Source organism: Scophthalmus maximus, chromosome 1 (genome assembly GCF_022379125.1).
Source record: "Scophthalmus maximus strain ysfricsl-2021 chromosome 1, ASM2237912v1, whole genome shotgun sequence".
NCBI lineage: Eukaryota > Metazoa > Chordata > Actinopteri > Pleuronectiformes > Scophthalmidae > Scophthalmus > Scophthalmus maximus.
In genome coordinates, this window is record NC_061515.1 from 2,982,215 (window position 1) to 3,008,020 (window position 25,806).

At 49.9% G+C, this 25,806-nt stretch overlaps 1 protein-coding gene across 37 annotated transcripts in view; it reads right to left on the reverse strand.

The window, feature by feature from the left end:
* rims2a (regulating synaptic membrane exocytosis 2a) overlaps window positions 1–25,806 on the reverse strand; it is a 118,355-nt gene that overhangs the window by 10,049 nt on the left and 82,500 nt on the right. For 20 of the 37 annotated variants that reach the window (XM_047335240.1, XM_047335435.1, XM_047335149.1 and 17 more), the window contains 6 exons: window positions 23,988–24,173; window positions 22,035–22,141; window positions 16,373–16,405; window positions 14,473–14,573; window positions 12,270–12,436; window positions 6,177–6,421 (listed from right to left, as the gene is read on the reverse strand). In XM_047335240.1, the coding sequence (XP_047191196.1) occupies window positions 6,177–6,421; window positions 12,270–12,436; window positions 14,473–14,573; window positions 16,373–16,405; window positions 22,035–22,141; window positions 23,988–24,173 (839 nt within the window). Of the gene's footprint in view, window positions 1–6,176; window positions 6,422–12,269; window positions 12,437–14,472; window positions 14,574–16,372; window positions 16,406–21,650; window positions 21,684–22,034; window positions 22,142–23,987; window positions 24,174–25,806 lie in introns of all 37 variants that reach the window. The other 17 variants (XM_047335473.1, XM_047335531.1, XM_047335527.1 and 14 more) reach the window with 6 other exon arrangements.

Genomic DNA, 25,806 nt, shown 5'->3' on the forward strand with positions numbered 1-25,806 from the left:
AGACGATAACATCTTCTGCAACAGACAGTCTCTTTACTGGATGTAATTATGAAAAAGAAAATCAATCATAATTTCAAATCCTGCCTTCTCTTTGTGCAAATCGAAATGCAACCGAAAGCACAAAAAGATGAGAATCCCTCTTCTCGACGATATGGCGGCTCGTGTTGCTCATTCACAACGAAAGACTTAACCACCGGATACGTACACACACACACTGTGTCCTGCCATTCACGCTCACGCCTCCGCAGGGAGGGTTCACACCGCGGGGTGGGAGGGGCATATCTGAAATGCGGGCGGCGGCGGCAGCGGCGGCAGTTGGAGCAGTCTATCCGCCCCGTGGCGGCCTCCCCTGACTCAGCGGTGCAAACACTGAAGCTACAGCAGATGGAGAGCTCACGAGAGAGAGAGACAGAGAGAGAGAGAGAGAGAGAGAGAAGGGGAAGGAAACACTGTCCGGCCGTAAGCGTGTATGAAATATCATGACACAAACTTCTGCCCACTTCAATCCAGCCCCGACGAACTGGTGGGACGCGTCCAACTTCCCTTGTGTGCGGAACTTGCGACACGATCACGTCACCGGAGCGTGACTGTATATATGTCGCATACGCCAAAGAGGAACTGAGCGTGTTTCTAACCAATGTTATGAAGACAAAAAAAAACCATTCTCACGCTCCGTGACAAAACCGACCACCGGGTTTTGTCACGTGCGCGTCTCATCAGGCCTCCTCTGCGACGGACAGCAACGGCACGGCGTTGCGCTCGAGGAAGAGGAAGCCCAGTAAGTATTTTTTGGTGTTTTGGTTCAGTTCCGATGGGGGTGCACGACGTGTCTCCCCGGGCGGTGTCCGGGTCCCTCGGACTCGGGCAGAGAGGAGACATATGGCCAAGGAACACGAGCCACTCCGCAGGCACGGAACACGGAGCAGCTGGTGGCGCTCGGCCGGGAACGCCGAGGAGGAATCAGCAGCTCTTAATGCTGAGCCCATACGGATAATATTAAATCCCAGAATATGTATTTTTCACACACCATCTCCGACTGAAGGGTTTCCAAACGAAGCTGTGTTGCACGTGTGCGGTGTCGTCCTTCACGGTGGCTGTCACCTGCTCGGATTCACGTCCACTTTACTGCATTTCAGTTGTGGTGACGGAGAATGTCATGAAAACAGCATTAGTATTAAGTATTAGGTTTTTGCACTACTGAAATACTGTTTGTACACGCGCACTTCATCTCCACAGCTTCCCGCGATACTGTCCATGTTCCCGCAAGGCTCAACATTGATGGATCTGTATGCAGGACTCGGCTCGCTGCTAACTTATGCTGCAGCATAGGAAAAAAAAATTACAATCACCTTCAAAACAAGAACATTGGTTAATTTCTTGGACAACGCGGAGAACACTGGCTGCTCGGTGAGAGACGCCGCGCGCCCGCTCTCTCCCCCCGCGTGAAAACACTTTGTTTAGTGCACCAACTCTTGACGGCTGGTGAATAAACTGCAAAGTCAACGGTGATTAATGCGACACACTCACAACAGATGGAGACTCAGATGGATTCTGATACCGTGCAAAGGGAACTTCATTCATGTGCACAGTGGAGTATCTAAAGTATCACAATATCCAGCGCGGCCGGTGATTTTGAAGTATACTTGTTTCTAGACTGAACCTGACCTCACCTTTATTCATCTGCAGACACCATTCATTTCCATGTGGTTACACGATGCAGCCCACATTGTGAATAACGCTGACCTCATGTGTTCGGCCTCGGCTCCAGGCGCATGCAGCCCGAGAGAAGATGCATGGTGACCATGGCAACAGAAACTGTGCCCCCTGCCGAAACACGAAGCCCTCTCTCTCTCGTTTGCATTGACATGGCGCACGGTACGTTTGAGTAAACAAGTGCATGCAGGAGCACCTGTGTCTCTGGGATTTTTTAAAAGGCGGCGTCTCACATAAATGGATGAGAGCACAGACGCTCCGTCAAACAAAAGAAAAAGAAAGAGGATAATCTGCGTGGGAGGCGGCTTCTGGCAGATGAAGAGATGTCAAGTCCAGATCCGAAGACCTCAGTGTGACAGGCAACATCACACTATAGTTTCTGGTTACAGCTAGTTTTTTGTAAAACTGCTGCTGTACAACAAGCAACAGACCGACCCGTGCAGTTGGAACACGATGAAACAGAAAAAAACCACCTGGGAAATCTGAGGAAAGGAGGATTTTCTATTCTTGTGACCACCGTCACGCTCGGCATATCGCGGTGGCACCGCGAATAGAATTTGAAACTTATAAAAGGCAGCACAGCCCCTACAGTCTATACCCACACACACACACACTCACACACACACACACACACACACACACACACACACACACACACGCACACACACACACACACACACACAGACACACACACACACACACATTTGGGTCACTGCAGAGACGCTCATCTCCTGTGGATTGTTGTAATAGAGGTTGAGGGAGAGAACGGGAGGCGAAGGGAACAGCGGAGAGAGAGAGAGAGAGAGAGAGAGAAAGAGAGAGAGAGAGAGAGAGAAAGAGAGAGAGAGAGAGACGGACAGGGAGACATTCTGTAGATCCGGTGGGAGAAATGAAGGAGAGAAGAGAAGGTGGGATGAGAATGTGAGGAAGAGCAGGTAGGACTCGATGAGGCGGGGGGGGTGCTGCTCTCCATGCATCATCCTGAGAGCAGCACGTCTGCTCCGGCCCCCTCCGAGATTAATTAGCGGCCTCGGCGATCGGAGGAGCTGCTGAAAACGGGCCCCCGGGGTCGACGCAGAAGACAAATTACCTCGGCCGAGAGCTCAAAGTTCAGCTATTTCACCACGGGCAGCCTGTCGGAGGACCCGGAGGGTCCAGATCTACATCGCTATCTGGCGGAGGTTTGAGCGAGAGCACTGAGAAAGGACTAATGTCACCTATAGCAGTGAGGGGCACTCAATCAAATCTGACATCGAACCCTTTCGAATGTAATGGGAACGTGTGGGACAATGGTGCGACTGCGTTGCTTAAGGGCTACGTAAGAAGCGTCCTTTAATCCAGGCTCACGCCCAGGGAGTCCCAGCGGTGAGTTTCTCTCGGGGTCTCAGGGGAACGGACAATGTCTTACACCACATCCTCAGAATCCTCCGCACCGACTCCATCTTTTTCCTCGTTTCTATATCACCGCACGCGGCCTCGCCTGTTTTTTTCCTGTTGAGGTCCACTCCCTGAACTGCCTGGACCGGGTCGCCCCCTCGGCCACCTCGACAGTCGGAGGCTGGTGCTGAAACTGTGAATGTGGCAGGCGGCGACTTTTCTGGGACGCCATCGGGACAAGAGGCCGTCGCGGGGCAGTGCTGCAGACACGGCAGTCACGGGGGTAGAATACGTCGAGCTGGGACGGAAAAAAAATGTTGCAAGGAACGGCTTATTGAATTAATTTCCTCAGTGTTGTGAAAGAGAGAGAGAGAAATGCTTGACTGGACCGAAGCAGAGCTGCCTCCCTGATATCCGTATTGGACGGAGAGGAAGGAGGAAGTAGTATCGCTCCGACAAAGAACGCACAAATAATCCTGAATAATTCACCCGGACGTGGAGCAGAGTGCTCCGTGCGGCGCAGAGCGCGAGGCTCCTTCTTCTAAGCTCTTGCTAGAGGAAGTCGACGAAGCATGCCGTCCAGAGCAAAGGGCATTATTAATGCCGGGGCGGTTTTGCACACAGGTTCAAAAATGGTGGTGTTTCACAGCGTTTGTGTCACTGCAGATTCATGTTTTTCAGATTCTAGCAGTTTAACAGTTGACGAAAGCATTACATTTAGGGACGCATGCAATAACTGTGTGTGTGTGTGTGTGTGTGTGTGTGTGTGTGTGTGTGTGTGTGTGCGTGCGTGCGTGTGTGTGTGTGTGTGTATGTGTGCGTGTGATACTGACAATGTGAACAGCAGGTCGGTCGCGTAAACTGCTGACAACATCTTCATCAGCACACTTTTTACATCAGCCTCCCCACCGAGGATGCAGTGAGTACATCGCAATGAATAGGTAGAAAACGAAGCGGGTGTGTGTTTTTTTTCCGACGCCCACTCAGGAGGGAAATATACAAAGATGCGTGCAGATAAATGTAGGGGAAATTGCATTTTCCAATGAGCTTGCAACATTTGGGCGTCGCTGCACGTTGCAGCTGAGTCAGGCTGCGAGGCAGCAGTTCCGTTGAACAGATCGCCTCTCTGCTGCGTTTTAAACATAATGTGCCGGGGACCGGAGACGATGAACATAATAAATCAACCTCACGCTTCAGCTGCTCATGACGACCACGTCAACGCCACTGACGTCGCTACATGAGCACCGTTAAGTTTTCGGTTGCATCAAAACCAAATACACTAATAATTCAATTTCTAATAAGAAAATGTATAAATGTAATTGTTTCCTGAATCTATGGATACTTTTCAATCACAAGAGTGCTACTGGGCTTTGCCTCCTGCCTCTGAAAGCCATGTCCTCTCCTTCATTCGTTCTCAGCAACAGTACGCTCCATCCCGCATCCATCCGTGACACACGGCCTGGTGTCTTTTTACCTGCTGGATTCCTCGCTCTGTTCTGTTCTGGCCCCTTGTGTGTGGTCCTGTTATGGACTTGCGTACAAAGTGCACTTCCCGCGATACATTTCCTATTTCCTACAAAGTCAAACTGAGAGGACAACACAGACGCCTCATCCTCTGAATGCACCTTCGCAGAAGGCGACGGGCCCCTCGGCACGGTGCACAGCAAAGTAGGGCAAGAGGCGGATGCGTGCACAGATCTCAAGGCGGATGCGTGCACGCTCCCACGAAGTCCATCTGAGGCACTCAGGAGCGCTGAGTGAAATATTGATACGCTCCAGGAGATTCAGCGTGTGCTGTCTGCATGGGGAGGGAGTGTGCGCTTGTGTGTGTGTGTGTGTGTTAGTGTGTTACTTTGTTCCAATGATTGTGTGAAAATGTTCAAATGGGCCTCCCGAAATAAAAATCTGTCCTAATATCAGCTGGGTTTCGTTTGTTCCCCCGAAAAGCAAACTACAGAACAGCGTCCTATTAGGCGCCATTAGTAAGTCCGTGACAAATCACGACGCACTGACACTGTACACACTAGGTCGTCCTGCAGCCTCCACCATCCGCAGTCACCCACTGACACGCTGGCATGAGAAGAAATGAGTAGCAATGAAGCGAGCTCAGAGGAGAGGCGCCCGGGGGGGGGGGGGGGGGGTAGTCTCTGTCTACATGCACGTCTCTGTCCCTCCGCCATGCTATCGAGTCGGATCCGGACGGAAAGCGCTGATTGGCCGAGGGGATTATTGACTTTTCTGAGGTTCAGCAGACGAGATGAAGAGGCACTTCACATGAACAGACAAAAGCCCAATCTGTCGACCGGAGACATCGCCGCACGCCACCCGCTCAGCCGGCCGACCCGTCTAAAAATGGCTACTGAGCGCGTGTGCAGAAGAGAGTAGGATGGATAAAGTAACAGCCCACTTCCCGCTGCATACAAATACAAATACACGTTCCCCCGGAATCAGCCGGAAGGAAAACAGGCTTGTTTCGCCTATATATCCTGCATGTGCACGCGACCTCACATGCCCCTCGGAGAAAAAGCCAACACAAACAACTGCAGTTGGCGTACAGTTCCACACGGCACATTTCACACTCACGTACACAGGCGAGGGGGAACGTTATTGCAACGCGAGGGGGACGGCGGGCGAAACGCGACCCGCCACCGGATGCTGAGGTCACCGATGGCAGGGACGTAAAGCTGTAATTAATTACACAACTGCAGTGGTGTAATAGAAAAAAAGGCAGGGGGAATGGAGGTAGGTCGAGAAAGAGACGTTTCCAGGACGGTCGGTACCTAGAAGAAAGAGAGAGAGAGAAGGGAGTGAGGAAAAAGTTGTGCTGCTGTCTTCGCCTCCGGGAAATCACTCCGCGTCCAGAGTCCCTACTAGATTTAAAACAAAAAATAAATAAGTGGAGTGGGAGCGGAAGGAGCTGGAGAAGAGGGAGCAGCAGCATCACGGCTCAACAGTCAGGACAGACATGGGACGGAGAAACTCACACGGACATAACGAGAGGCCAGAGGACGGATGAGCGTGAACACACACGCACACACGCACACACACACACACACACACACACCAGGTACGCGGTGCCGTCCTACCTGTTTGGCTGAGCTGAGAGGTGCTCCGGCTCTTGCGCGACATGCCGACCATGGCCTGCATTTTGGCACCAATGCTGGAGCGCCTCTTCTTGTCGTCGGTGCCTACCGTGCCGACCGCCGTGTCCGACTGGCTGCCGTCCGTCTTCTCCAGGTTGCACATGTCGCCGCTGATGCTCGTGCTCTTCGTGATGTTCATCGCGCCCGACGAGCCCATTTGCCTGTTTTTCATTTTGGATGCAAAGTCACTGTCAGCCACCACCATTGACAGAGATGGGGGGGGGGGGGGGGGGGGGGGCAAGGACAGAGGAGGACAGAGGAGAGAGGACAGAGGAGAGAGGAGAGAGGAGGCCCGAGGATGTGGAAAGAGAGATAATGGAGGAGGAAACAGGAGGGAAGGACAGAAGATGGAGGGAGAGAGGACAGGAGGTGACAAGGTGTGGGGGTGAAAAGGAGAAGAGGTACAGTTTCAGGTACAGGATTTCATGACAGTATATTACAGTATAGTTCAGGCTTTGGAGTGGGTGGCCTGTCTATCAGATCAACATATGACATATATACGCTGTGTATAGCTCCTTTAATAGTTCAGTCCTACCACTTTTTATGATTTTGTGGGGTCATTTTTAAGCAATTTTTTCCCATTTCTATTATGTTTTTATTTTATTTGAGTTGAAATGAAGTTTACCAAGTGTACCACAATATACCATATCATCTTTGTTTCATGTGAAAGGTATATTACTGTACACATGTATATCATTTTGATTACATAAAGCTCAGTAATAGGCAACGGGATTTCATTGTACTAGTGCTCTCTCGCTCTGTCATGTGCACCTGAAGGAAGAATAGAACTCGGGCAACTTCTCTGGACCCGAGTGGCGACCGCACATCTAGAACATTGTCTGCTATGAGCATTATTCTCCGGTCGCTGCCGTTTGAAAGGAAAACGGATTCCGCTCCTGGTTAACGAAAGTGTCCGACCTCCGCCGTCAAAGTGAGGACGATGAGGAGGACTTATGGAGAGACACGCTGACGGAAAGACCAACAGGTTTTGACAACAGACTCCATCAATTACTTCAATGAGCCTCGTTCAAACTCCTGCTCTCCCACATATCAGACATTCGTGTTCCGCTCCGCCGCGTCACACTTAGCAGAAGGATCCGTGTGCGTCGGCGGCGGCGTCTGACGCGGTCACAGGAGTTCAAGCGCGGGCCCCGATACTGAGAGGAGAGTGGTGCTTTTGATCGTCCTCGCGTTCTCAGGTTCGCGATTAACGTGCTCTGTTTGGCAGCCAGTGGTGACACAAGGCAGACGCGCCGCGACAGGATGTGGACACCCGGTGATTTAGCCCGCGGCGCAACACAACGTTTGTTCATGCCAGCGGCTTCTGCTGTGGACCGGAATGTTTCCTTTAATTCGTCGGCCGTGAACGCTGAACGCTTGTTTCCTCGACGAAGACTCCAGACGACGTATCGCGCCGCTGTGCTTCCAGGGGACATTCTTAAGATACGCTTTTCCCGCTGTCGTCTCAGGGAGGCCGCATTTCATCCGCTCGACGCGGGGCGACAATGCTGAACTCTCCCCACGCCGACGTCAGCAGAGAGGAGGAGGAGGAGGAGGAGGAGGAGGTCAGGGACACAATTGTTACCAGCTGAGGTTGAAATGGAACGAGGGCAGAGCCCGTTCAGATCCTTCCAAACGAAGATTCCTGCTCTGTGAGATACTTAATGATTTAAAATCAGACGCGCGTAATTCATCTATTGGAACATAATGTCCTTCCCGTCTATCCGGGAGCACTGTAAACATCAACGTGTTCATATCTAGAAAATCTCAAAGCCTGTCCGGGAAGAAGGCCAGTGATGAAAGTTAAAGTGTGAATTTGTCTTCACGCGCAAACAAACGTCCTGTCCTTTCAAACCGATGAATCTACCGGTCCAAATAAACACATTCCCTTCGTAACGTTTGGTTAAACTGCAAAAGGTCTGTCTGAGTTTGTATCTGTTTCTCCCTCATGCATGATGACTCGTACTGGTTCAATGCGGAACTCTTTTCTGACTCAACTTCTCTCGTTAATCGTTCTCTGAGCGGGTCTCGGCACTCGGGACAGTCCCGGTGTGCAATGAAAGTGGCTGCTTGGAAAACTGGGGACTCTCCGGGGACCTGCGATGCTCAGCCTCAGCCCGGAGCACACGCTGTCCGGGATGCAGGCTGCACATTGTGCATTTCCATCTAGGCCAAAAACAAAAGCTGGACGTGTTTTGTTGATTGCAACCTAAATAAAAAAACGTCTTCAATAAACAGCACAGCAAGATTAAATGGCTTTCTAAAGATTTCATCCTCATACGAAAACAGTATTCATGCATAACTGCCCCCCTTTTGTTTTGATGCGTTACAACCAAATCACCCAGAGCAGTTTTAAGATGAATTTTGAATGGTCAAATAGTGGACGGGTGCCGCCTGTCCTCTTATCTCCTCCTAACCTTGTTCGCCTTTTGCAGAGCGGATCACTGCTCCTTTATCAGGTGAGGCACCACAAAAATAAGAAACGGGTTTCCATGGCAACTCTACCCCCTGCCCGCCCCCCCCCCCCCCCAGCCAGAGCATTGGCACGCGCCTGTCGACACGGCCGCAAAGTCTTCGTTGCGACGGGAGTGAGCAGAAGTGAAGTGATTCACGTTGACATGTTGTCACCGGCTGCAGAGGTAACGCAGGTGCAGAAGTCTCTCTCTCCTCCTTCCATTCAGCCGACGAGCTGTTGTCGAGGGGGGGAGGGGGGCGGCGGAGGCTAAAGCAAACACCCCTCCCTTCCTTTTTAGTAATGACCAAAGCCGCCTGTCCTTCAAAAACACCGGCCTTTACTCTCTCCTCCACATGAATGAGCCGTCGCCCGGGCAACGATATTGGATGAAGGAGCGAGCCATGGATGAGAAGAGGTGAGGTGGGATTTAAATAAGGTGCTGATGGAAAGCTCCTTACATGCCGCGGAACGCTGTGGACACCGCACCAGCCCACGGCCGCAGGAGTGTGTGTGTGTGTGTGTGTGTGTGTGTGTGAAGCGACCCGCCGACCCGCAGCACACACTTTCCAACATGTCTGTTTAACGTGCCGCAGATGTGAATTTACACTGTGACCTCGATGCACGGGAGATGAGTCATGAGTAAATTCACCTGGCTAGGGACGTTTCGACAGACGCTGGTATGGATTGATAAGCCGGGCCGTGATTAAAACGTCCGTCGTTTAGCGTCTTCTCCGTTCGCTCGGCCCCGCCGACGATGCCAGGACGCGAGATTGATTATATTTCAGCATTTACAGCATCAATGTTGACACTCTCAGACAAAGGCCGAGTTGTTAACCGTTCAGGTTCATTGTATTGTGCGGGCCGATGTGTGTGTGTGTGTGTGTGTGTGTGTGTCGTCACTGGCAGGGCTTACGCAACGGTACATGGAAGAGCGAGGCCTCTTTTCTTAGATGCATACAGTACACATCACACTGCCCACAGTAGCTCATGACAGAGGAGGTCGTAGCATGTACAGATTGTTCAGCCCTGTGAGGCAAATAGCAATTTGTGAATATGGGCCGCGCGAATAAAATTTGATTTTATGAACTATCCAAACTGTTCCACTACTGTTGCCACTGACTAAATCGTTTGGTGAAAGAATGTCGCTCAGCTATCGGTGCTCCGCAAATAGGACTGAAAAATTGTTGGTTATTTTTTAAGCACTTGATTAATTTGGAGCTACTTTATTATACAGTCTGAACGTCATTTTATAAAAGCTTTGAATTGAGCTTGGCAATTTGCCTATTCATACACTCATACGGGCATCCTCATTAAATCTGAGAACACCGTTTGTAATTGTTTTTTATCAAATATGACTCTGTTGGTGTTCCAGAAAAGGCAGAATTACTCCCAGGTTTGGGTTCATTGTCGATTCGTACTGTAGCTGTCATGGAGGAGTTAGGGGTTGACCACACAAGAAAGGAGCTGTCGGTGTGTTAGAAGCAGCATCCTGCTCACGTTCAGTCACGCTGGCATACGAAATTTGAATGTTGCGGCTGAATTCAAATGTGTCTTTTATGAGACACTCTGATCCTTCACATCGCTCACGGCGATCACAGCTCCCAGTGACTGAAAGTGAGCGCGCGGCTGGTCGACGGCGTTTTCGCACGAGGGTTGGAGTGTTACAGAGAGCGAGAGAGCGAGGAGACGTGTGTCTCGCAGCGGCAGGAGGAGCGCGGGAGGTTTGGGTTGACATGTTGCAGGTGACAGGGGGACACCGGCGCTCGGAGGACACAGACTGACAAGACGCCGCGCCGAGGCAACGCTCCAGCGGCGAGCCGCGCGCGAGACGGCGGCGCCATTCCGACCGAAAGGACACGTGTGCCTAAAGAATGCTACGCAATTTGTCAATCAGACGGCACACTTTTTACCCCCCCCCCCCCCCCCCCCCCCCCCCCCCCCCCCCCCCCCACCGGGTCCGAGGAGACGTTGAGCCAGAACCAGCGTCGGCCAGGGGAGCTCACGGGGATCCCGCTGTGAAAGTGATTGGATGGCGAACACATCTGATTAGGAGCGGGAGCTGCAGTAAGCTCTTCTCCTCCTGCGGGATTCCAAAAATCAATCTGTTGCCTCGGAAAAATCGGCTCGACATGCTTCATTGAATTTTTTTGTGCGTCCAGCACTGCTCAGAAAAAAAGGAACTGTACTCTCTCGTGGCCACGTTAAATATAGAGAATGCTCGGACCAAAGCGTTCGGCACATGCATTCAGCCACGTATGTGTGGTTTATTACACTCAAATACCATTCCATATTCCTTCCTGTATTACAATTCAGCCTCAACATATATACAGTACACTTACAGTTTACTGTACATGTACGCTTAGCCTTTCGTACTCGAGAAAAACATCTTAGCAAATAAAAGTGGCCAGGCTGCACAGCTAAATAAAAATAATTTTTTTGTGCCATTTGATTTGAGTGAACTAATAAATTAACAAAAAGCTGTTTTTTGTTTTTAACCGCCCTTTGCGCCTAGAGATTCGAGATTCTCTCTACTGCCACGCCCACAAAGTGATGTCACAAGCGCGTCGTGCGGCAGACGAGTACACCGCTGCAGCAAGGTGGGGGCCGAAACTCGCGCCATCGTTTCCCTCTCTGGCCGCTCGCTGTGTTGATTCCACGCCGAGCTCACCTGCCGCTGATGTGCGAACAGGCCGCGCGCGTTGCCAGTGTGTCGCGGGCTCGCTCGACGGGGAGTGAGTCTACTCTACTTGGGTGCTGGTGAAGGGGTCACGGGGTCAGACTTGTGTTATTGTCAAGGTTAAAGGGAGAGGGAGAGTCACCGCACTGCGACGCTGTTAGTGGGAGTCTGCAGGCGGAGGCTGCCGCGCGCCCGTTACCTGAGGTCCGTCTCTGAGATACTCCTCTGGTGCAAGTCCTCTTCTGTCTCCAACCAATCCTCCCGGTGCTCCTTGTCTGTGTCTACGCCCCCCCCTGACTCCTTCCTCCCTGCCTGCGGTCTCCCCTCCTTACTGGCCCTTCTCCCTCCCTCCCCTCCTCCTCCTCGTCCTCCTCTCGCCTCCTCCTCCTCTCGCACCTCCCCTAAGGGCTCATCCCCCTCCCGAGACTGGCTGAAGACGGGGACGGAAGCGAGGACAGCGGGGCACGCGGAGCAGGAAAAGAAAGCCAGACAAAGCGTGAACAGCGGCAACGAGGAGAAAAAAAAGAAGAGACAAACACACAGAGCGCCAGCCAAGTTCAAAAGCAGACTGATTGACATGAGCCGAAGACAGAAAGGAGTGTTTGTTGCCAGTTATGGACAAATAACTGCCCCCCCCCCCCCACACCCGGCCTGAAAGAGTAGAGTTCGACCGTTTGGTTCCGTTTGATGCTTTTTCTAAAACGGAGCCAAACCTGAACTCACCGCGGTGAGAAAATGGCAGACGGCGCCAGAAGGGAGCGCATTTCTCCTCTTTCAGCTCGACCACCGCGTCCGGACAACTTCAGAGCTGAAGCTGTCCGGACGCGGGGGGGCCGAGGGGGATTCGTCCGTTCCTGACACGAGGCCCGATGAAGAGTTTGAAGGGTGTGGACGTGATTCCTACCGGATCTTGCGATTCCCCTGCGGCCGCTCCGACTGGACAGACATGTAGCTCGTGCTGCTGAACCGAGAGGCGCTGCTGGTTCTCGACACAGCGGACACGTCGCTGACATCGCTGTCCGACGACTTGGCCGACAGGTTGTCCGAGCCCCGTGGATCTCTGCCCGAACGCTGCAGGGTGGACGGGACAGGAGCAGAACACACACGTCGTCACCACAGCCGTGTCTCATAACAAAGTACATGTAGTGCCGGTTATGTGTTCAGTGGTGTTTTTGAGAGACTAACACAAAAAACTTTAAAACAGTGAGGAACGGGGCACTAGGGCCGCACGGTGGCGTAGTGGTCAGCGCTGAGAAGGTTCTGGGTTCGAGTCCCGGTTCAAACCAACCGGGGCCTTTCTGTGTGGAGTTTGCATGTTCTCCCCGTGTGTGCGTGGGTTCTCTCCGGGTTCTCCGGCTTCCTCCCACAGTCCAGAGACATGCAGAATGGGGTCAGGTTCATTGGAGACTCTAAATTGACCGTAGGTGTGAATGTGAGTGTGAATGGTTGTCCGTCTCTGTATGTGGCCCTGTGATAGGCTGGAGACCTGTCCAGGGTGAACCCCGCCTCTCGCCCAATGTCAGCTGGGATCGGCTCCACGGGTCAAGGAACAGTGGGGAGGAAATGACCGGAGTGACAATGGTGAACCTGTTGTTGTTTAAACAAATATATATTCTTATACTTGACACTTGTGTTTGAAATACTATAACTTCTACTTGTCACTTTCCGAAACATTGCCAAATAGGGCTTCAGTCAATATGTCAGGACACAATATAAATATATCTTGGTGAGCTTGTGCAGCTTGGTGCGGATTATGAGACTATTTCCTTTTCCCCTTTTACGTTCCTGCTATAAGAGCTGGACAGACATGAGAGGGATTTACCTTTTAGCCTTGAGGGCCAATATAGCTATGTATGTTTCTACTTTAGTGAGAATTTAAATGCAGGAATTTTACTCCGTCGTGGATCGTTGCACCTCCAGCACTGGAAGCCAGATGGTGGGACATGTACTGGGGCTTTTACACTTTCTCTGAACTAGCTTTACACCGAGGCGTCAACTGTGATGATACACGTGCCGCTTCGAGAAAATATGTGTGACACTGGATGAGTATAAAATATCCTCTGTGTGTGTGTGTGTGTGTGTGAGTGGAGTGTTTACAGTAAGAGAACCCGAACCGAGTGGTACGGTAACTGTTCTGCATTACACTGCGGTTTGAGAGAAGGCGCTCAGAAGTCTTGTTTAAGAATAGCGAGAGCCTTGTTTTTCTCAATGGCGTTTCAAAGCGGGATAACTTTCAACAGACCAGGACAAGTCATACAGTTCAGTCTGCTTTTTATAGACCCCCGGAGCGGACGCGTTGCTCCCCGTGCGACGCTTTTTCAAAACACCGACTTAAAAGGAGAGCTGCACAGGGAGCCTTTGTCTCGGACGTCCCGGACTCGGGACCGGCTCTCCAATACATGCCCCGCACCTCCCGAGTAGTAAACACTCGGCTCTGCACACACTCACTGTCGCATTCCTGGAATTTTACGACACAAGGCTAAGAAGCTCAGTTCACCCAAACGGCAAAGAGAGATGTATCCCTGCAGACGTGTCTACAGTAGCTGTGTGCATGCGAGGCCACAACTTCTTCACAATGAAAGTGACTGATATCTTGTTTGTGCGGCTCAGAGCGCTGGAGGAACGACATTGAGAAGCTCAAGAGCGCTGTGTATTTCCCAAGGTCTCTCTCTCTATATATATTTATATATATATACATAATTTATTCATGCAGATAGTTTCGCTGACACCAGTGAAAAAATACAATCAAATATCGAGCTTTTTTAAAGCGATAAATGAATAAATAAAGCTTTTTCTTGCAATTCAGGTGAAGTGGCCCAATCAAAAAACAGCCTAACTCTGTGTTTTCCAACCTGAATTAAGTTGAGTGTTTCCTCTGTGTGTGTGCGTGTGTGTGTGTGTGTGTGTGTGTGTATATGTACGCTGCGCAAACATCGATGCAGTTGCACATGCGCAGCGGGATGTTGATATGTGCATGTGCACATGCCCGGCTGCGTCCGGGAGTGCGCCATATGGCCTGTGCACGGTGCGACCATGCAGACGGTGCACCGTGGATTCACGGACGCGGGACCATCGGAGCGTCCATATCCCTGGAGGCGTTTATTTACCTTGTGATAGTCCTGCTCCAGTCTGGAGTCGGAGCCGCCTCCCTGCTTGTACTTGTTCATCTTCAGCTTCATCTGCCTGGTCCTCTCCTCCATGTCCAGACCTGAGCACAGAGACACGGGGAGGGTCAGGCGGCGGCGGACGCAGTGGGGGAGGGCCTGATGGGAGGACGTACTGTTATGGTGAGAGACGGGCGGCTAAGCTATGAGCCATGAGCTATGACGAGAAACAGATCTAATGGGGGGGGGCGGGGGGGGGGGGTGAATGGCCGGCTGTATTAACAAAGAGACAAAAACACAACAACACAGACCGAAACCACACTTGCCGCCACTTCGCAGGACGGATTAAATGATGCCTACTACACAGTGAAGGAACCTAATGGAACCTAACCAGACTAATCAGCCGACACAACCCTCTCAGCTAAAAAAAAATGCAAAATATATCATTTCTTCTCATTTCGGTGCTTTGTGAAATCGCCACCTCGTCCCGTTTGCGCAATTCGTCTTCTCCTAGATGTGATTTTAAGACTTTACTTTGTTTCATGTCGTCGTAAGCACAATTTATCACTCGACATCATCACACCACAATCAGCACAAGAGCTTAAACTTATTCTACAGGGGGCAATTACGCCTCTGCATTAGAACTATATAGACATCTCAAGTGACTATAAAAAGAAAAAAAAACAAGAAAAACTACACCGCAGAACAAAGAGTACTCTGCAAAAAACAATTATCGGCTGCCACCAAGTGAAGACTGTCCTGCTGAGGCTGCAGCTCCATTCTCTCCACTCGTGTCAGGTGATGCCGATGATGAATAAAGCGAACGTGAATGCACGGGTACAAGTGCCATGCGCACATACAGTGTTTCTGCAGCTCCGCAAACACACGCACACACACACACACACACACACACACACACACACACACACACACACACACACACACACACACACACACACACTCACACACGAGAAAAGTAATAGAAGCTGGGAGTAAATGAATGACTGCACAGGTGAGGCGAAGATCATTTTTTCTCTTATCAAATTTTGGGCCTGCACGGCTCAAGTAACACTTCCACGCCTTCAGTTGTCTCTCAGTTATGTGGAAAGTTGCTTGTAGCTCTATGAGCTATGAAATATTTATTATTATTATATATCATTCTGTTGATCGTCTAATGTCGTTACACTGATTTTTTTGTGTGCAGTCAGAAAGAATTAAGGACAGTGTGAATTTGAAATGTGGGTACGAGGTCACAGCTGCAACCCGATCTCAGCTTTACAGTAATTTAAATGTCTTTACAGCTGCGTCAGATGAACGGTGCACGAGACACTGTCGCTAGGGGACAGGAGGTGATTGGACAACATATAACACGGATCATCTGGCAACTTCACAGTGACAAGAAAACGTAAAAGAAGTGTCTTATCAGATCGCAGTCATGGTGTCATGTGCTAAAGCAGAACCAGATAATGAGACGGTCAAAATATGTCTTTATGACTGCACCGTATCTTATAACCAGTTCCAAATGCAGGCGACGCTAAATGGTGTACACCACGTAGACGTATTGAGGCAATTAAATTCTATTTGCATAGGACACAAAATCAGTCTGATGCACATCTGTGTCCATGGAGCGGACCATCCGAATAAGAAGAATTCAGCTGTCGTGAACCGACAGCAAGTTGTTGTTTTTTCTTCTAGAAAAATGACACATGACTGCTATGAACTGAGCCGCGTCCACAGAGCTGCTAAGAGCGCAGACAGCACAAGAGAATGGAGGCAAGCGAAGCGGCAGGGAAGACGACTGAGATGGGGTGGTCGTGGGAGGGCGAGCCAGGAAGACATAGTGGGAGAAGAAGCAGAGTCAGAAAGGGAAGGAGGAGAAGAAGAAGAAGAAGAGGGGACAGACCTGAGTTCCTCCAACTTGGTGAGTCCATGTCTTCTGGGATCACATTACAGAATGGACAGACACAGACAGAGGAGAGGAAGATGGATGTGAGAGGATGCACGAAGGGTAAGGGGGGAGACGGAGGGGGAGAGGAGGAAGGACGGAGGCAGGGCGACGTCGTCACTGCGGTCACCGGGCGTGTGCCGGGTTTTTGAAAGGTCAAGGGTGAAGGGGCGGGAGGATGGAGGGGTCAGGAGGAAGGGGGGACACGACACGACACGACAACAACACAACACGACAACGACAAAACAACGGTCACAGAACACACACAGAGGAAATCATAGAGGAGTCCAAGGGCACACAAACTCCACCACGGGCACAGTGAGAGAGTCAGAACAGAGCGAGAGGGTGCGAGGCCGGGACAGGCCGAGGCCGAGGTCGAGGCCGCGGCCGAGGCTACGAGTGAAGTGATTAGAGATTAGAGGGAGGGGGGAGGGGGGAGGTTGGAAAGGTGCGGTTCGGTGCTCTGAAGGAAAAAAAAAAGAGCTGAAACAGGAAAGAGGCGTTAAAGCACAGAAGCGGAGAGGAAAACGTCGGACCTCTGGGCACAGGAGGGGAGAGGGGGAGAGGGGAGGAGGTCAAAGGAGGAGTGGAGGTCACTCGAGTCTGCGTGGGGGGAGACAGCCTGGAAAAGTGACATCGAGTAAAGAACCAAGAAAGACAGACGGCACAAACTGAAAGCACAGAGCGGCGAGCAGACAGAAGAGAGCGCCGGCTACCATCAGCAAGATACATGGACATCGAAGAACCTGAGTAGAGAGCAAGAGTGCACGTTCAGTTGCACGCACACACACACACACACACACACACACACACACACACACACACACACACACACAAAGGCCTCACCTACAATCTCTCTCTGAACAAAGGTTCGGTAACAACACCGACGTCCTGCCCTCAGGCGTCTCTGTTGCTTCCGATCACGTATTTTTTTCGTCCCTTCGTATCGTTCGCGTGCTTCCTTCCTTCCTTCCTTCCTTCCTCCTCTCGGCCGACTGAGAGCTTCTCCAAAGACACACTGCGCTTTCATTCCCTCTACGTGAGCAATCGAGACACTTCCACGTGCGTTTGGTTCCCATGCGTAAGCCAAACCCACGCCTGCACGCCGCGCGCGGCTCCGTGACCCCGTGACCCCTACTGAGAATCACGCCGCCCGGCTCACCGCCCCCTTGGGAGTATGACTCTTCAGGTCCAAGAGCGACGGTGACAGTCGGGGCGGAACACGAGAAGAAGAACCCATCAGAATTAATTTCCATAGCACTTTAGACAGAGCATTGGTCCTCCATCTGGGCGAATAATGAAGTGTCCCATGAATAAAAAGGCCGATGTGAGACGTCTGCCACACCAGCTTTCATCTCCCCACGGCAGCTGACAGCACCACCAATTTTAAATCATATATTATTTATTAATGTAAATATTGTTAAATAAATTGTGATTTCTCTAACTGCCCAATAAAAATGTGTCATATATGAATGGTCATCTTTGTGCAGCAGCCACATTCTACAAATGTTTGACAGAAACCAGATCTAATTCAACACAAATATCATTGCTTCGTAGATAAATTCTATACGCCATGATTTTCAAAACAATTCCATGATGACGATACCACACGTGCAATTCCAAAGCAGCAAATGCATCAGTGTGGATGAGTCAAACCCTTTAAGTGTCAATATTAAATGTGAGAGGTTTGTTTGAGATTTAACCAGGTCCGTGTCTTTAAATGAGGCCCCCGCAGCAAATCAGATCCCGAGTAAACGCCAAGATCACCTGGTGACATAACAGGTAAATAGAAATGAGGTCTGATTAAGAGGGAGGAGGCGAAGCCGCGTTGCCATGGCAGCACAGAAAACACGGCACCTCGAGACACTGGTGCCATTACCGTGGCAACGCATTTTTTTTGGTGTTTCCTCGGCTATGTATTCGTGGATGGCAACGTGACATCGCCTCTCATCAGACTTAACCCTCAATCAGGCCGTGGGAAGTGTGATTCAGTGGCGAGACATTCTTTGTGTGCATGTTTGTGTATTTTTTTGTTTTACAAACCAAAAAAATGATCCTACATTGGCTTTCCACACACGATTCACACACACACACCAGCTCGTGGCTGCACCGCAAAACCACATCAAGGAGGAGGAGACAGAAAAACAGAAGGGCGCCATCCAGGGGCTGACCTATTCAATCCTTCTGCCTGCTCACACGAAGCTCATGAAGCAGGCTCTCTTCATGCTCTTTTTTTGATTTAGTCTTTCTCACATCTAGCTTCTACTGTACATTGTCCAGGTCTCCCTTTGGGGAGCTGTTTAGAATCCACACAGGATGGATTTTTAATTTTGAACATGCTTGAACTCGACTGCATGAACAACAAACAACCCACTTTCTTTTGTGGCTGCGAAGTAAAACACTGTCCCACATGAAGAACTCTGCTCTCAGTTTGGAAATTTAACGAAGCCGCGTTGCCATGCTCAAATTTTTTTTATATTTTTTAAAATATTAATTAATATATTTTTTTAAATATTAAAAAGAAATTTAATATATATATTTTTTTTAGATTATTCTCATGAACTTTATCTATTGGTACAGTAGTTTAGCTGCTTATTATTATTATTATTATTATTATTGTTAATATTACTGTTACATAATTTGCTTTTCTGAAGGGATATTATTCAGTTTCATTCATTACAGAATAATACATGAGTAAACAGAGTAAGATGATAATAATTATTATAATAAATATAAATAAATATAAATTATATAATTTCTATATGATATTTTTAAGATATTGTTTACACTGGTAGGATCAACACATTCAAAAGGGTTGCTTATTGTTCATGCGTTGGAAGATCCACACCAACACCGACTAACCTGTGTCAGAGAGGGAGGGGTGTGTCTGTGACCCTCCATCAGACAGAGAGCCATTCAGCCCTCGCTGCTGGTCCTCCCATGTCACCTCTATGGCAAGACACACACACGCGCACACGCACACACACACACACACACACACACACACACACACACACACACACACACACACACACACACACACACACACACACACACACACACACACTCTCAATGGTTTGGACTCTAGATGATTTCTAATGGGCCTTGAATAATCAAGGAGGCTTTTTGTAAATTCTAGCACCAAAAAAATAAATTCCTTTATACATTAATACACAATCAATGTAGTAAAACTACTGCGTGTGTATTATGTACTGATAATAGAAAGGAGCAGTGTAGAAGGAAAAAGGCCTCTTCGCCACAGACAATCAAAGATTATGAACTTTGCGCCATCTGCTGGACAACAGAGGTACTGCGACACATCGCTGCACTGTCATTCAACAGGAGAGTCAAATGCACAGAGATCAGGTAAAACAACACTCATTTATTATTTGTTGTTTCATGTGTTGTTGTAAATTGTCATCAAAAGTGATATGATTCATGTAGGAGATGCACAAAATATCTAACAACTGTGTTTGACAGAGACTTGCAAAGGATTTTCCTGAACATGAGCTCTGTCTGACTGAGATTGCTGGTCTTACTGTATAGGCATCTAATTTGTGCACTTCAATTTAACTCCGAAAGAATGAACCGAGCTCAATGTATGTAATAGATGAAATGTGGACATTAAGGGAATACTATTTCAATGTTCCATGGCAAACAAGAGGGCAGAATCATTCAGAAGTATGGAGATCCACGGCTACTGTACCAGTGAACGTCACGAACAAAGATCTCGCGGCGACCGAGACAAGCCACACAGCAAAGTCAAACCATCACACTGTTCGGAGGACTTGCCTTTCCTCCCATTTACCGGCGGGCCCTGGGGTCTTTCCTCACAGTCTGCTGCTAGTAGAGAGACAGATGGAGGCTCATGAAACTCACGGCGCTGCACGTCGACATTGATACGGCAGCTCGAACCAGCAGTCCTGAACTTACCTACTTGTGCCGTAAACTGTGGGGTTAAACTGAGCACGGTGCATGTTGCTGTGCACATATTGCATCACAAAAACCTTCTCACAGCAGAATATCACTCGAAATATAGACGGTTTGAGAACAGAATGTGGCTCTTTTTTTCGGTCAGTGGGCACACAACAGCATTGACGGCGTGGAGTGATGGCGCCACGCGGTCAAAGGACGGGAGCATGCCACCTAAACAGATGGCAAAGTAGGAAGTGTAAACTGTGGGGAGCTCCGCCGGCTGCCAGCAGTCTGGCCGCTCATTCAGGCGCGTGGATGAATGCTGCTGTGCTACTGTACGTCGACGTGTACTGCACATCACTTTCATCCCAAAAAATGAAACGCCGCCAGAACAGAGCTTCTGCTTAGCTTCTTTTTTTGGGGGGGAAATTGCAAATGAACACTGACGTTTTTCCTGAAGAAAAGAATCGAGTAGTCATGAAAATGGAGAGAAGACATGAGGTTTTGTGTGATAATAAAAACAGCAAGGGGCAATAATGTGGATTCAGTCCATAAAATTGCCGCGCACACACACACACACACACACACACACATTTACATTACATATGCTGAGTGCCATACGGCTCTGTGGGAGCTACAGCACAAGGTCAGATCAATACCCCCCCCCCCCCCTCCCCCCACCCACACATTGCCGCTATCCCGAAATGTACAGTGCACGGAGAAAGTGAAAGAGATAGAGATAGTACAAAGAAATAAAGACAGAAAGAAAGAGAGGTTATGTCTGGATCAAAGAGGAAGAGAGAGAAAAGATGGGCGAGAGAAGTGGCCAGACAGAACTATAGACCGATAAAATAAAAATAAAAAAGAAGTTGGCACAGATACAGAAGAAGGGTCACGACAGAGAGGGAGATTAAGGAAGATGGAGAGAGGGAGAGAGAGAGAGAGAGCTGGGCGAGTTGGCTGGTTGGCGTCGGTACAGAAGATCGGGAAAACACCCTTCACGGACCCTGACAATGATGAAAGTGTTCTACGAGCGCTTTGACAAGTGCCCCAGAAGAGCCTCCCTCTCTCTCGGGTTCAGACGAGGACAAAGGAGCGGGGAGGCAGCACTCGAACTCAACACGGGTACCGGACAGATCTAGGGGCGGGTACAAGACGACGACACAGGGACGTCCCAGCTGCAACAGAGGGGACGGTCCGAGGGGCACAGGAGAAGCCGAGCCTCCAGTGAACGGACACCCGCTGTTGCAGACGGGGTTTCAGGGCCCCCCCCCCCACCCCTCGTGTCTGAAGGACTAAACCCACACATTCAGGCACGGACCTTCACAAGGCTCGGTTCCTTCATCTCCATCTTCTGAGAGAGAAATGGAAGAAGAAAAAAAGAGGAACCGAGTAGAGATGTTATGGATGGAAGGGGCAAAAAAAATTTAAACACCAGTGAAACACAAAACTCAAATTTCACATATAACATGATCTGCAGCTCGTACGAGAGATTCCACCAGCAGATGATAACGCTTTCTTTTTGTCCAGTCGGATGTGCTGCGCGGTAACAGCCAAACAGCCGGGCGCGGCCAAATAAAAACGACATGATTGTAAAGCTACGGAACAGACACAGGCCATAGACGCACTGATGAACTCACTCAACGTCCCTTCACGGCGCCAGCAACACCCTGTAGTACACATGGAAAAACAAGCCACGACTTACTTCTGTCCTTCCCCGTGTGTGGAAGCTGCGGTAGCTGCCGTCCGCGCCTGCTGGACATCGGGGTACTGGTGGGACTGGTCTGGACTGATCCGCCGCGAGGATGCGCCCTGCGTGACAAAAAAGGTTACGGACAACCCGTGTGAGACGTGACTCAGGACAGGATCTAATGATGGGCCGGGGCCGGGCCGGGTTGCACCCACATCACAGTGTGAGAACATTAGAGAAACTTTCAGGAGAGGGAGAGAGAGAGAGAGAGATAAAACTACAGACATGATTGAATTCATGTATCCATTATCATCCAGTAATTTATATAACATACACTGTATTAATACTTCTAATAAACAAAGAGAAGAAGGCGGTTTGCAACGTAACAAGATATTTTTTTCTATCTCCTGATATAAAAACCCGATGCGCACAGCGATGATGTTTGGCACATGGCATGGGAGTGGAGGGACACATCAACTGTTGGGAAACTGAGCTGCAATACAAAAAAAACGGGAAAAAAGGATGCCGGGCGTGAACCGCATGTGCAGTCGACTCATCGGGCTGCAAAGGGAGAAGAGTTCAGTGCAGAGAACGTCAGACCAGTGCCACCATGCGTTCAAGCTGTCCCCAAAAGGCGTCAAATCAAAGTCAAACACAGGATGACATCACGGGGGGGGGGGGGGGGGGGGGGGGGGTGAACGGCGTCAGTTGATGTTAGTAGGTTGAATGAAATCAAAGTCAAAAGAAAAGGTCGGCCCAACACTGCTATACTCACGCAAGCGTATGAGCAGCGTGTTCCGAATGAAAACGCGGTGAGCGCGCTTGTCTACGGGGTCGGGACTGTCGTGCCTGGGACGCGTGTGACAGAAAGGAAATGCGGCGCCGGTCCGCTTTTGGGGAACAAAAACCAACAACGAAAAGGTGGCTAGGTGGGTGGTGGGGTAGTTGTGAGGGGGAGGGGAGGTGAGGTGGGGGGAGGCGGGGCAGCAGGGTGTTGGGAGGGAGGGAGGGAGGTGGTGATGTAGTTTCTCTGGTGCATCGCGTGGGGTTAGTCGGGAATCGGGGTGGGTGGGTGGGTGGGTGGGAGCTCATGGGACGGGTCTGTGCTGGTCTGGTTCTACACAGGTTGCAGTTGTGCAAATGTCCGTCGGAGGCGGAGCCGCTCCGGGGGCAGCGACAATCTCTCTGGTTGGATTTGCAGCAAACCTCAGCGTGGGGAGTCGAAGAACCAGAGACTTTCACAAGGCACTGAGGCGGGGTTCACCCTGGACAGGTGGCCAGCCCGTCGCAGGGCCACACTCAGAGACGGACAACCACATTCACACCTACGGTCAATTGAGAGTCTCCAATGAACCTGACCCCGTTCTGCATGTCTCTGGACTGCGGGAGGAAGCCGGAGAACCCGGAGAGAACCCACGCACACACGGGGGAGAACATGCAAACTCCACACAGAAAGGCCCCGGTCGGTTCGAACCGGGATTCGAACCGATGACCCGAGGCCAAAGTGCTGACCACTACGCCACTGTACTGAACAAAGTACTAATAATTGTGGTGTCAGCAAACTGCCTAGTTGATCTAAACAGCCTGTACAAATCCATTCAGGTCGACTAGGTAGCCAGTGTGGAAGCTGGTCTATTTAATCACCCCAGATGCTGTAAGGTACTGGAGCTCTGTATCAAGTATACTGCATACTCTGTATACTGTCAATACTGTCAATACTGCGTATTTCACTTACACAAATACAATTAGGTGCAATGTATTCACTGAGCTCTTCCTCTAATATTGTTACTTGGCACCCGAAAAAGTGATGACTTAACCTAACGTTTGGATTATTCCTCCCTCCAGAGCGGCTTTGCCTCGGGGGGTTGGGGGGGGGGGGGGGGACACGGACGGACGACCATTGCACAACTACAACTCGGGTCTGCTCTCTGTGCTAAAGCTTGTGAGCGCCTCCGATCTGGGTCACACCTCGTCAAGGCAGGTGAGGGGGGGGCGGACCTCCCAGATGGCAGAGACGGCATGGACCTCATGAGCGACGAGTCGTGGGGGCGTTCAGTGGAGCGTGAGCGGGAAGTGGGCCGCTCTATAGTGGGCCGCTGGTCTGCGGAGCGGGACCTGCTGTGATAGTCGTGCCTATCCATGGCTCCGTGGTTCCTACAGAGGTTGGTGAGAGATAGGCAGGCACTCAGTGGGACGGCGGCAGGGTGCAACCCTGAACCCTCCCGTGACACGTGACACGGTATCTGTGTTGTTGCATGTTTTTAGCCCGTTTGTCACGAAGGCAAATTCACTATTGAACTTAGCGTCATTGCCGACAATTTAAAAAACACAAAACATCTCTGAACATATTAGCAGATGTATGAAGTGCAGTTGACGCGGGGATTCATGTCGTGGACTAAACACACATGAAAATTAACGATTCGCGCGAAGGGAGCAAAATCGTTCAACGTCGACATCCCGCTTTGGAAACTGACCTATGCAGTAATATCATTGCCCGTAAATGGACTCAAACATGTAGACAATACAGGAATGGTCCCTTGAAGCGAATGAGTCATATCCTTTGTCATAAACAGCTTCATAGAACTGCATGTGAAGCTGAACACGTTATTTTATTGTTATTTCTATGAGGTGGCATTTTTGCTTTCTTGAAATCTACAACTAACATGCAGTTCTGGACAATCTGTCTATGTCTTTTAACTTCACAGCGTCGTCTCTTAACTCTTAGCAAATAGATTTAACACTTGATTGTAAGGCCGGGCCGGCTCCTGTGTGGATCATAAAGACGTGAAATCTCTGGGGTGTGCGCGACAGGCGGGGACCACGTGCTCGTCTGTCACTGTGTGCTGGTGGTCTGTTTGAGGTCGAGTGTGAAGCGTGCTGGGGGGAAGGCAAAGTGTATCTAAAGTGTGTGAAGTGGAGTTTCCTGAGAAATGCCCAGCCATCGCAGTGTGAGTAATTGTTTTTTTTTTGTTTTTTTTGGCACAATGAGGATGAAGGCAGGTCTTGTCACACGGAAGAGCTGTAGGGGGAAAGAAGCAGGTGAGGCTCGCGACTGGGAAAATCACAGGGATACTGTTTAACTTTGCAGAGAGAAAAGAAGGAGGAAAAAACTTTGATAAAATAGAATCAAACTGCACAAACCAAACCAGGGAAAGTGGAAACATTCGACTTTAGAGCATGCACACTGTAAATACATACATTTGTAAATAACAAGTGTCGCCGTTTTTTATGCTTTACCGTGCTTAATGAAGCCACCTTATTATTTCATCCTAAAGCAAAGAGGACATGTAGCCTGCATAACACAAATACTACCAACGGCTCATAGACACTACACGACTTCAAATATAGAAACCATAACTTCTGTTGAATTTTTCTCAGAATTGCGGAAGAAAAAGTTTATCGATAGAAACTGTGATCAGTTTCATCAAGTTTAGCTACGAAGTTATCGGTGTCCCAGTCTTGTAGTGCCTGTGGCCTTTTGCAATATGAAAAATTGTCCAGTAGAGGAAATGTATTCTGTCAAAGGCTCATCAGTCGGTGAAGCTTCAGTTGCCCTGAGTATTCCCCCGGTCTACAGTCAGTTACAGTCACAATCAGCGGTGGGTTCCCATCATGTGGCCGTTATTGCTGAGGATTTATGGGTCACGTGAAGGTCATGGCTGCTACAAATCCAGAATGCGCGTTGTCTGTGCCCGGACAAGCGGCCTCGGGGCAATGCACTTACAACGAGAGAATCAAGAGAAACGCTCTCTCATGTTCCGGGAGGAGATGACCTAAATTAAAACTG